The sequence below is a fragment of the Chiroxiphia lanceolata genome, chromosome 2, assembly GCF_009829145.1.
Source record: "Chiroxiphia lanceolata isolate bChiLan1 chromosome 2, bChiLan1.pri, whole genome shotgun sequence".
Lineage (NCBI taxonomy): Eukaryota > Metazoa > Chordata > Aves > Passeriformes > Pipridae > Chiroxiphia > Chiroxiphia lanceolata.
Genome location: NC_045638.1, coordinates 74,989,810 through 75,001,810, shown reverse-complemented (window position 1 = coordinate 75,001,810; position 12,001 = coordinate 74,989,810). Strand labels below are relative to the sequence as shown.

Sequence of the window (12,001 nt, the reverse complement as noted above, 5' to 3'; positions counted from 1 at the left end):
TAACTCAGAAGAAACTTGCAAAGAGTCTTGAGTAGGAAATCCTGCAAAGAGGCATGATCTCCCATGTCAGGATACAAGGTTAGAAAGAACATAGCACAGCTTTTGATCATCTTTCTGAACTGCTTGCTAGAAGTTGGCAAATCTTTGCTTACCTGAATGAAAGTAGCACCCTCTACTGCTGCCTTCAGGTCTGTACAAACGCTAATGAGAGCAAACTGCTGTTCCGCATTAGAAGATCCTTTCAGGCATCCAGACTTCTCCATCTCTTTCATTTGTTTGCTGACAGAAACAACATAGACACATTTCAATACTTTATAATTGTTAAGCCGACATTAATTTTTTAAAAAGCTTCTTAACAAACCAGTAGTACTATGCTATTTGTAATGCCACTGCATATATTCATACTCAAAAATATAAAGGTTAATTTCAGTGGCTTCTCTTTGCTCCTCCTTTTATAAGGTTTTCTTTTCCTTCTCTTCAAGTAGAGGCAGCTCTAAGATCTACTCCTAGATGCAGGATTGCCTCTTTGTAGGAACAGCTCTTTAACTGTATAGAAATAAATAAATACATTCCATGCAGCCAGGAGTCCTTCCTAAAAAGCTGTATCACTACAAGGGGTTTTTTTAATATGTAACTAACAGAGCAAATGTAAAAAAATTCAAGTACTTCTTAAATTGAGTGGCCGAAGCTTGAAATGAATGTTTGAGTACACACCACTACTAGGGTTTTTACCTTCACTTTTACACACACTGCTTTTACCTTCTCAGTAAAAGTCTCTACAGTCTGAAGCCCTCCAACATCCAGAGCAAGCAAGCCATTTTCCAAAACCATTATAAGTCACTTAGAGGAAAAATTTCCACAGAAATTAAGTGGGATTAAACTGTCTGATTGCAATCAACCTAAAGGTCTTTGCTGTAGCCATTATCATGCTTAAATCTGTTCAGTTACCTCAAGTCAGAATTTCTCGGAGCCTTTGGTTATTATTCAGCAAAAACTGCTCATCCTAAATACAGGAGAAAATTGAACTAATGAATAGCGGCAGGGAAAAAAACCCCTTTATTCTCCCTACCAACCTAGTTTTGAAGCATTGGCTTCTTTCTGGATGCCTTTTTACACGATAAATAAACTGCCCTTGCCACTCAGTTAGAGGGTAGAAAAGCTGTAATGATTAAAAAAACTGTATAGAAAAAGTGTATTTTTGTACTACACAAATCATAACTGAATATAGAAATAACCAGTGATCCATCGTGTGTTTCTTAAGTGACTATGGCACTGAAGCACACATGACAGTCTTGATTAGGAGCTTTACAGGACAGAACACATTAAATGGCCAGAACTTAGTTATTTCGGCCCAGACAATTTCCACTCCCAGTCACACCTCAGACCTTAATACATCTGCCCGGTTCCCTCCAAGTGTCCAGACAGTAACACTGAATTTACTTTTGTACCTAGAGACCTCAGAGGAGATACATGTTTGTCACAATCTACAGCAGCCAGAGACAGTCACTGTTCTTATGAAGCAGGACAGGCACCCAGTCCCAGGGTCAGGAAAACATCAGCCCCAGGCTACTTCTCAAGTACAGCTCCTTCACTTACGCCCTGGGGCAGACCTTCCTCACCCCCTGCCAATGACACCACTGCAGCCACCAGCAATCCTAAACAGACAGTGATCCTAACTGGATCTCAGATCTCAGTTGCTTTATGAAGCTCTGGGAGGTGTTGTCTACACTTTTCAAGCAGCATTTAAGTGAATTGAGAAGGGAGAGGACTTAGATCACACTGCCTCTTTTTCTCTCTACACCTTTCAGACCACCTGCTGAGCAATGTGTAATAATGCACTCACACTTTGTCAAACCATCCTTTTATTTAGAAATCTTTCCTCTCAACAAGTATTGTTGACATAGATCAAATGAAAATATTAAGCTTCCTCCTCCAGACTGTCCTAAACAAAACGAGTGTGATTCATCTCACCTACTCTGACAAAATGCACACCTGAGACAATCATCTTCAGGTCTCCTTTAGAGAAGGAACAACTGTTTCAGGTGCATTTATCTGATCTTTTTTAGATATCCACGTAGGCAATCCATCTTGTCTTACGTTGGAAGTACCTATTTTCCACCCCAAGAGAATATAGTTCAGAATGAGAATTTAGACCATAGTATTCTGAAGTCAAGGACGAAAGTTTGCTGGGATTTATTTAAAGGCAATCCAGTTCCTACTTAACTATATAGAAGCAAGTCACACCTCAGCCAAGATTCACTGAGCCCTCAGATCTTCAGCTTGAACTGGCTCACTGTATCTACCAATAAATTCCAAAGAATCAGAATTTTACTTCAGCATCCATGTTGTTGTGCTGTATCCAAGAAAATGGAGCAAATATAGGCTCTACTAGTTTTATCATGGCTTTATTAAGAGGTTATAAACACCCGCAGCTCTGCAAGTTATTCTGATATCCTTTCTCCCACACCAAGTATCAGAAAAGAGAACATTTGTTTCCCAGCAAACAAAACAGCTTTGCAGCAATATGTTATCCTGGGAGCAGCCCCACCAAAAATCACATACCTTCAGATCACTATGGACTTTGTACATTAAAATCAAAGCATTTCAAATAACTTGGGAGCAGGTAAGATGTCAACAGAGGCTCTGTTTAATGTTCTGTTGAAGTGCACCTTACAAACCAGAATATACACCTATATTCCAGATTGGAAAGAACAAAACCACCACCACCAAATATCCACACGCATGCACACACACAGTGCTAACTTGTACCAGCAGTAACTTTCTCCTCTTCAATGAATCTCTTCAGCAATTAACTCCAACTAATCATTTCCGTACTGCAAGTTCTAATACTTCCTCTTTATTTTTGTCGTGGATGACCATGGACAATGAATTTTTACTCTTTTAGGCAGAGCACACCTCAGTAAACCATTAGACATTGCATTTCGTTTAGATTGGACAAGAGCTTTGAAAAGGATAAATTAATTCTTAACTGGAAAACCAAGCCAAGAGTCATATGCTTTTTAGACACTGCTCAGGTCTGTCCTGTTTGCTTCCCTGAAGTCCCTTAGACTTGGTACTAAAATTATTCTCACCAATTTATGCAGTCTAAAAGTGATGAAGAGTTCCATAAATATCTTTCTGCCTCTTTTCTCAAATATGGGTATAGACTCAAAAACCTAGACCTTTCCTACCCAAAGCTAAAGTAGTCAGAAATTCCTTTTCATAAATTTTGTTTAAGAGTACTTCAAGGTAGAAAAAGAATATTAATAAAATGTGCTCAAGCACACACCCCTCCCTAGGCAAAGTCACAGAAATCAGCAGGAAATCCATCAAGTGCCTGGAGGAATTCCCCATTTAGTTTCTTACTGACACAGCAAAAGAATGGTTGAAAAGCACAGACTTCTACCTCTTAAGCAATTTGCATGGCAAGGAATAGGAAGCAGGAATATTCAGCTCCATTTCCCAAGGTCACAAGGTATATACACCACAGCTTGGTAGGCAGAAACTTCACCCAACACTTAAGGTTTCTAGCACACTAAAGGTGCCAGTGCTTCATCTGTAAAGAAATGGTGCACCTAAGCTAGAGTATCCAAACTCCTCACAAGGCTACCTCACACCTTGTGAGGCAAAATAAGGAGCCAATAACTCAAGTCTTAACTATTCATTTGTCAGAAGTCCATTTTCCAGTTGCTCTTGCCCAAATCCAGCATACTCTTGTTCACAGGATATATATATTGCTTAAAAAAAACCCCACACCAAAACCCAAGAAAACCCAACCAAATAAACTTAAGGTTGAAGAGACCACAACAGAATTATTTCCTTCTTTGAAGAAGGGAGTCAAGTTATTATTCACCATCTATGCAACACAACATTTGTCTCATCCTCCCTGGTTCTCCACAGTAACAGTACATGATTGGTAACCCTCGATTCAAAAAGCTAGAGGCATAGACTAAGAGACCAAGCTTTTATTTTTCTTCCTCAGGCTCTCACAGAAGTTTGTAACACCTGTCTCCTGTTCCATATCTTTCTTTCTCTGCCAGTGATAACCATCCTGTCATTTCTCCTTCTCTGTCATAAGCCATTACATACTACACTGTGCACTGACAACATTTCTTAATTGATCAGCAAAACCACCATCTTTATCTTTTGCAACTTAAGGCTGGATTTTTGCTTATTCCTCAACAAAAATCTCCCTCTTAATATCACCAATCTTCATGTTAGCTATTTATTTAAATTAGTATAGTTACCGGGAATATGTGCTTTACTTTAATTTTGGCTTTCCTTCCCAGGAAATGCTGTTCTTTGGCACCTTTTGACAATATACTTATTGACATTTTGGTTGTTTTGTTTCACAAATGAATTTTAAGTCTTCTAAATGCTAAACCATCTTTGTATTCCTCTAGGCTATTAGATTGCCACAAAAGTGTGGGAAAAGGAAGAGAGTGTTCCCTGATACTTATACATTAAGGCAGAAACCAGACTAGTTTGTACATACAACGGTACACCACTGACCTCTAGTGGATGGCTTTTTATTCAAGGGATCGTCCCCAGGATGACCAGAGACTGAGGTCATTGCAGCCGTGTCCTTAGCACACAGCACAAGACTTCACTCTGTTGCAATTGGTTATCTGAAAGCATTAGCAACCACTTTCCTCTTCCTGCTTTTCCCAAAGGCAAACACACAACACATCACCATGGAAAAGTCATCACACATGAAGTCGTCTTGAAACAGCAGTACAAGCTGAATCACTAAAGTATAGAATCATAGAATCATAGAATCAGACAGGTTGGAAAGGACCTCTGAGATCATCAAGTCCAACCCTTGATCCACTACCACCACAGTTGCTAGACCATGGCACTAAGTGCCACGTCCAGCCTCATCTTAAAAACCTCCAGGGACGGAGAATCCACCACTTCCCTGGGCAGCCCATTCCAATGCCTGATTACCCTCTCTGTATGTATGTTTATGTCCAGACAAGAGAGATCCAGAGCTGTCAAATGCACTTCACCTATAGCAACAGCAGTATACTAAAGAGGGACAGATGCACATCTGCCTTTGACACAGTTTTGAAGAGGCACAAAGCAAAGGACTACTATGGAGCTGGGATGCACCACAAGAGTGTGCTGATACATAAAACCAATCAAAGTTCTGAGATGTCCTCAAGCTATCACACACACAAGCTGTTTTCCAGCCACAGCACTCCCAGGATGTCTACACTGGCACTTCACAAACTGGATGCTGCAACGAGAGCAAAGACTTGGTAACAGGAAAAGCAATTAAGGTCGCCGTGTTTTTCCACAGTAAACACAGTGTTGTGAATACTGGAGAGCCTGATCAGAGTTTGCAACTCATTACAAGTCACTTCTTGCTCTCTGAATATCAACCCTAATGCTGTCTCCAAACCTAGTGACCTAAGTAAATCCACTTGTTATCATCTAATGAGTTAGGGCATCCGACCTTTTTGGCATCTTGGCACCAGAACTGACAAGTTCATGCTCGGAAATCTTCCTGCTAAATACATTGTAATACTAAAACAAAATAAACCGCAAAAGCCTCTAAGCCTAAAAGCTTCCCCAAAAGTATTAGCTATTTGGAGGGAAAAAGGAAAGCAAATCACAGCAAGTCCAGAGAAACAGTCACCAGCTGGCTTTGTCAGACAGCTCCAATGGGAGTTGCTGTTCTCCTGTGAGCCCTCATTACCTACTGAAGCTCCAGCTCTCATGGAGGTAGCACCCAGTGTGATTTGCTGCAGGTTGTGTGCTACGAAATCAGTGCAAAGAAGTTCGACCATATTCTGATAGATGCAATCATTAAAATAGTGGTTGAAGAAACTGCATAGCTTGCATTCTTAACACAAAAACTATGTTGTTCTGAGACCCGGGTTTTTAACTAGAATGTTACAACAGCCAAGATATGTAAGTTAATTATAAATTGAGTTAAGAACACCTTACGTAAAAGGCAAAACCTGCCTTGAACTCAGTTGAACTTGCCTTGAACTTATCAATGACTCAGATGAAGGGGCAGATGCCTCCACAGAGTTCACTGATGACACAAAGCTGGGAGTAGTGGCCAATACCCCAGAGTGCTGTGCTGCCCTTCAGAAGAACCTCAGTAGGCTAGAGAAATGGGCAGAGTGGAAGTTCAACAAAGGCAAATGCAGGATCCTGCATCTGGGGAGGAATACCCCCATGCACCAGTGACAGCCTGGGGGCTGACCTGATGGAAGGCATCTCTGTGGAAAAGGACCTGGGGGTCCTGGTGGACAACATGAGCCAGCAGAGTGCCCAGGCTCCTCAGTACCAGAGGGGCACACAGCTCCTGGAGCAGGTCCAGCAGAGGGTGACAAAGGTGATTAAGGGACTGGAGCATGTCTCTTACAGGGAAATGCTGAAGGAGTTGGGCCTGTTCAGCCTCAAGAAGAAACGACAGAGGGGACCTAAACAATGTCTATAAGCATCTGAAAGGAGGGTGTCATGAGGATGGAGCCAGGCTCTTCTCAGTGGTGCCAAGCAACATGATGAGAGGCAGTGAGCAGAAACTGGAATACAAGAAGTTCCACTTGAACATGAGGGAGCATTTCTTCGCTGTCAGGGTGACTAAGCACTGGAACAGGTTGTCCAGACAGGTTGCAGCATCTCCTTCCCTGGAAATATTCAAAAGCTGTCTGCATGCAACATGCTCTAGGGAACCCTGCTTGAGCAGGGAGGTTGGGCTATATGACCTCCAGTGCTCCCTTACAATCTTACCCATTTTTGATTCTGTCAACTCTTATACTACAGCACATGCAGGCACAGGACAGTACAGACCCACTCAAATTGTACTCTATTCTATTATGCATGACATTTTATGCTTTACTTTTTCAAGTTGAAAACCTTGGAAGGCTAAAATCCTCATTCCATGATTTTGTTATTAGAAAAAGAAAAAATTAGGGGCAAATGCTGTCTTTAGTAACATAAAGTTTAGTAAACATAGTTTAGTAAAACAGTTTAGTAACATACTTTAGTAACATACTTTAGTAACATACTTTAGTAACATACTTTAGTAACATACTTTAGTAACATACTTTAGTAACATACTTTAGTAACATACTTTAGTAACATACTTTAGTAACATACTTTAGTAACATACTTTAGTAACATACTTTAGTAACATACTTTAGTAAAACTGCCACCTCCACAATAATCCAGAATCTTATCATGGCTATTACTATGACAGCAGTTGTGAAAAAAACCAAAAGTGTCTGTCATCTAGGGATGCAACAGAGATGTTTGGTCTGACTAACATGTACCTGGAAAGAAAAAAAAACAGTAAGAGATAGATTTTCCTCTTCTTTTGTTATCAAGCCTTTTTTAGCAAATCTCACTAGATATCACATACTGCTTTGCTTTTGAATTCCAACAACTGAACTGACCTACAAGGGGCTCCTGAAGTCATTTCTGTTAGCTTTAAGCCTTGTTAGAGAAAGAAATGAGGATGCAACACACCACAACCCTTTTCTAGGTGCACCTTACACCCCATATCAGCTGACACGTCACTACAATGCATCAGAAGGGAGAGTTGATGCATTTAGGTTGATGCTGATCGTGAAGTAATCTGAACTTTAGCATTAAATGCCGATAAAGCAACATAAGGCTGTGCACAGAACAACTCGATAAATGCACTCTCTCCCTCTCTCACATGCATATAAAAGCTGTATTTCCAGGACCAGCAAGAAGAGGGTGCATACGACCAACCAGACACTGTCCCTTCTAACATAAGAACTAGGGTTCAATCAAAGCAACTGAGGTGTCAGGTTCAAAACAAACAAAGGGGAGTAGCTCTTCATGCAGCAAGCAGTAAACCTGCAGAACACAAAGTCCTTGGGCAAGGAGGCCATGGAAGGATTTATATGGGTTCAAGGGACAGTTAGAGAAATACTTAGAAGAAATCTAGTTAAGAGCTACTGAATACATTAACTAAAGAGTTACAACTTCTGGGCACTGAAGGTTGGGGGCAGGGTGCAGACAGGCAAGACTTGAACTTGTAGCTCTTGTAATATGAAAAGCATGGGGCTTTAGCCACAGTGCCACAGGGCAAGAGAAAAGGGCTGGAGGACTGTTGGCCTGAACCAGTGTGAGTGATCTCATGTTCACACCCTCAAATTTGCTGTCCCTCTAAAGACGCTTCCCAGCTTCAACTACAACTGATTAGTAGTTGTATCTTTGGTGAAAGTGGCAACCTGTTCTTCTAAGACTCAAAAATATTACTTTAAGAGTTTAAAAAACTCTAGTTATAAAATACTAATAACTGTAGCAGAGCTCCTCAGCAATTCATTTTAACCTATTTAAACTCTGAAAGCGTTTTTGTTGCCTTTCTATGCAAAACCTCTTATGTTTGTATATTTTAAACTTAGCCTATAGATAACCTAATGGTGGTAAGCATAATTAAACAAAAATGAATTTAAACTTAAGCTCTTGAATTACTTAAGAATTAAATCTCTCTTCACAAGTGTCAGTGACACTTGGGAACACAGTTCTGATCTTAAAAGGACCTGTACTTCTAAATTAAAGCCTTCTTCAAAGCTTAAAATCTATGCTCCCATAATAAGCTATGGCTATTCATTCAGAATTACAGCAATTCCACAACTTCATTACAACCCCAGTCATTTCAAGTCACGTGACCTACCGAATACTTTCCAGTGCGCTTGTTAGCTGCTGTTGTGCAATATCATAAAGTTTCACTTTGAAGCCTCCAGCAGCAAATACCATGGCCCAGCTGCGACCAATGAGTCCGCTGAAAAGAAAAAAAATAAATATCAGCCAATTCATAAAACAGCACTTATTTGGGGGAAGAAGGTCTTGCAAGCACTGCAAAAAGGAAAAAAGAGCTTGGACTCTTCAATATTTGATTAAAAGATAAGTTGATATTGAGGAAAAAATAAATGTCTCTAACAGCTACTGAAGTCACAGGCCCTCAGCAATTCGGAAGTACCATGTGCACATGAAACGGGAAAAACCCCTCACCTAACCATGGGTTTGATACTACTTTTCCATCTAGCCACTTCTAGCACTATCTTTATTTTTAGATGAAGCACTTCAACATGCTGGATACACACAGGAACAGCCTGCCTACATCTTTTGGTGAGAACACATTACTGAGCACTACATAGAGGAAACTTGTAGTAACTGACAATTTTATCATGTCTCTTGAAGCAATGCAGGTTTTAACTTAGTTAGATGTACAGCAGGCATCAGCCTTTTCAAATGGAAGCTCCAAATCACGGTGTCACAAGCTTGAGTAACCTGAGATCACAAAAAAAAATTTTAAAAATTGAAAAAAAAGATCCATAATAGAGACAAGATCAGAACTCCATACCCATGACTGTTACAGTGGGGTTTTTGATAATTACATGCATTTCCTGTCATTTTCAAGATCAGCTTATTTGCAGCAATAAACTTAAGTGATCTCTGGCAACTGGAAAATGTAAGGCCGCTAGGGCATCAATAAAAGATTAAAACGGGAACAAAAGTCAAAGATAAAGCAGCAGGACAGATGAGAAAAGAAGGAAGAGAAAACAAGAACATGTTCAGCCTTTGGTTTAAGTATACATTTTAAAAAAGGATCAAAACAGGAAGCTTCAGGAAATAGCAAGAATAAGTGGAAATAATTGGGACCAAAAAAAAAAAAAGACAAGCTTTGCATTTAGTTTTGTTAAACAGACAGTAAAGTCTCACTAAAAACATACCATTTAAAAGTAAAAACACAAAACTTCATTGTAGTAAGTCCGGACTTCATCAGTTCTCAGGCAAGCTACAGAACAGACTTACGGAACAGGTAATGTATGGTCAAGGTTTGTAAGCTACTGTAGTCTCCTGGCTAACAAGTATTTATAAAACTTGGATCACTTAAGCCTTAAACAAGTAAATCCGAGCTGCCAGTATCTTTATAAACTTGCATCATCTCTCTAGATTGCACTCTTAAGTTTCTTTAAAAGAGCGTTTGACAAACAACGGGAAAAAAAAGTTTATTTCAATACAGGTTTTTAGGATCGTGGGCTTTTTTCCTTTTGAATTACAGAGAACACAAAATAAATTGATGGTAGGTATCAGTCCTGCACTCTTACATCATTGTACACAACCGCATCATTACAACCTGATGTTAGCATATTTGACCCCAAGACAGTGCTTTTTGAAACTTTAAGTACTGTCATTTTGAGTCCAGTGATAGACAGTCTTAAGGACCAGATCTGCTCACACAACTCCTGTGGGTGCTACCAGAAACACGTTTTCTGCCTTCACTGCAACAGTGCCACAGCAGCCACAGGGAGCAAGAGCCCAGCTTTCCCAACCCTTCACACACACTCATGGGGAACAAAAGTTTACGAAGTGCCAACAGTAAGAGCCACTTTTGTCAGTATCACACAACAGCACCGAGACTCATGTCTTGAGGCTTCAAGTGGTCTTGCTAGTGGAGTTTGCTGCAGCCCACACTTCTACACCAAGGTACAGCGGACTGCTACTGTCTGGCACGTGTTTTCTCTCCCCTCCAGGTCATCGTTCAAGAACTTCAGGTTCAGCTCACAATGAGAGGATGAAACAATGCATTCACACACAAGCCAGAAATATTGCTGTATCTTGCGGCAATTAAGTGTTACTTCAGGGGCGTCTTAGAGGAACTTAGAAGTTTCTTGACACAGTTGACAAACAGGACGTTAAAGCTGTGCTTGGATTTCTCCACTCCTCTTGCACTTATGCACACAAAACATTGCAATAAAAAAGGCCACCAGTCTTTCACACTTAAAGGATGACTTATTTCGGTAGAGATGCTGTGTATGTTTTTTTGCTGTTTGTTTTGTAGTAGCACGGGGCTGTCGGGGCGTTAAGCAAAGGCACTCTAAGGAGCCCAACAGGTGCATCACCGCCTGGTTCCCGAGATCCAGGAGCAGTACGACCCCGCAGCTGGCCAAAACCCACCGACTGCCCCGACACATCCCATGCCGGCAGCAGCGGTGACATCCGAGGCAGGGCCGTACCCGCCACTGAGTCCCCAAACCCACCACGCCGCAGGCCGGGCGGTGCCGGGACGGCGTCCGAGCCCCTTCGCACGCCGCGGGCATCCGTCCCCAAAGGCGGCGAGCGCTGCCGGGCGCTTCCCCCACCTGCGAGAGAGGAGAGGCGTTACCTGCCGATGATGGCAACCTGCGAGTGCTCCATGGCTGGGACCGGGAGATGCGGGATTGGCAGCAGGACGCGCAGCCGGCACCGCGACGCCGGGGACACCTCCGCCCTGCGCGCGCCCGACCCACCCCCGCGCGACACGTCACGGCCGCCCATTGGCCCCGCGCGCCGCGGCCCCGCCCAGGGGCGGGGCGGACCCGGGCACAGCTCCCGCCTCCAGCAGCCGGGTGTTCCCCCGGTCCGATCCTCCCGCACCGTCAGCTCTCATCTGAACCCAGACCAGCTCACCTCTTCCCCCTTCAGAGGCCAGCGGCAGTACTAGAGTGCATCCAACCCCATTGCTTTTGACAAAGGCACAAATTAATTTCAAAGTTCAAAATTGAAAGCAATTCCATGCTTTTTTCACACTAAGCAAGGCTTTATTATTCTTAAAAATGCTTTATCCTCTAATTCTGAATTAATTTTCTTTTTTGCTGTCCTTGATTTTCGTACAAAATCTTCCTAAAGTTGTGCCAAAATGTGACATTACAATGTCAACTCTTCACGCTGCTCTGTAACATGTACTGTTCGTGTTGGCGTGCTTATCATTACTCACTTTTTCCAATTTGGCATAGTTCCTACTCATCTGCATATTGCTCTGTAATCATGCCAGATGTTCCTGAAAAGAAACAAAATTTAGCATTTTAAATGCCTGCTTATTATCAAAGATTATATTACTGTACTCTTAATATAGCTGAGAGATACTTGCAAGTTCTCCTGTGTTTCTAGCTTTCTGAAAAAAAAATAAATCAGTTGAAACTTAATACATTTGTTCCCAGAATAGAGGTTTGATAGTTACTGATGA

The 12,001-nt window shown here is 41.6% G+C and overlaps 1 protein-coding gene across 1 annotated transcript in view; it reads right to left on the bottom strand.

Moving 5' to 3' along the window:
• CRYL1 (crystallin lambda 1) overlaps nucleotides 1-11,277 on the bottom strand; it is a 47,941-nt gene extending 36,664 nt beyond the window's left edge. The window contains exons 1-3 of the mRNA XM_032679231.1: nucleotides 11,162-11,277; nucleotides 8,666-8,773; nucleotides 153-279 (exon numbers count right to left, since the gene is read on the bottom strand). Of these exons, the coding sequence (XP_032535122.1) occupies nucleotides 153-279; nucleotides 8,666-8,773; nucleotides 11,162-11,193 (267 nt within the window). The 5' untranslated portion in view covers nucleotides 11,194-11,277. The remainder of the gene's footprint in view (nucleotides 1-152; nucleotides 280-8,665; nucleotides 8,774-11,161) is intronic.
• Nucleotides 11,278-12,001: the final 724 nt, after the last annotated feature.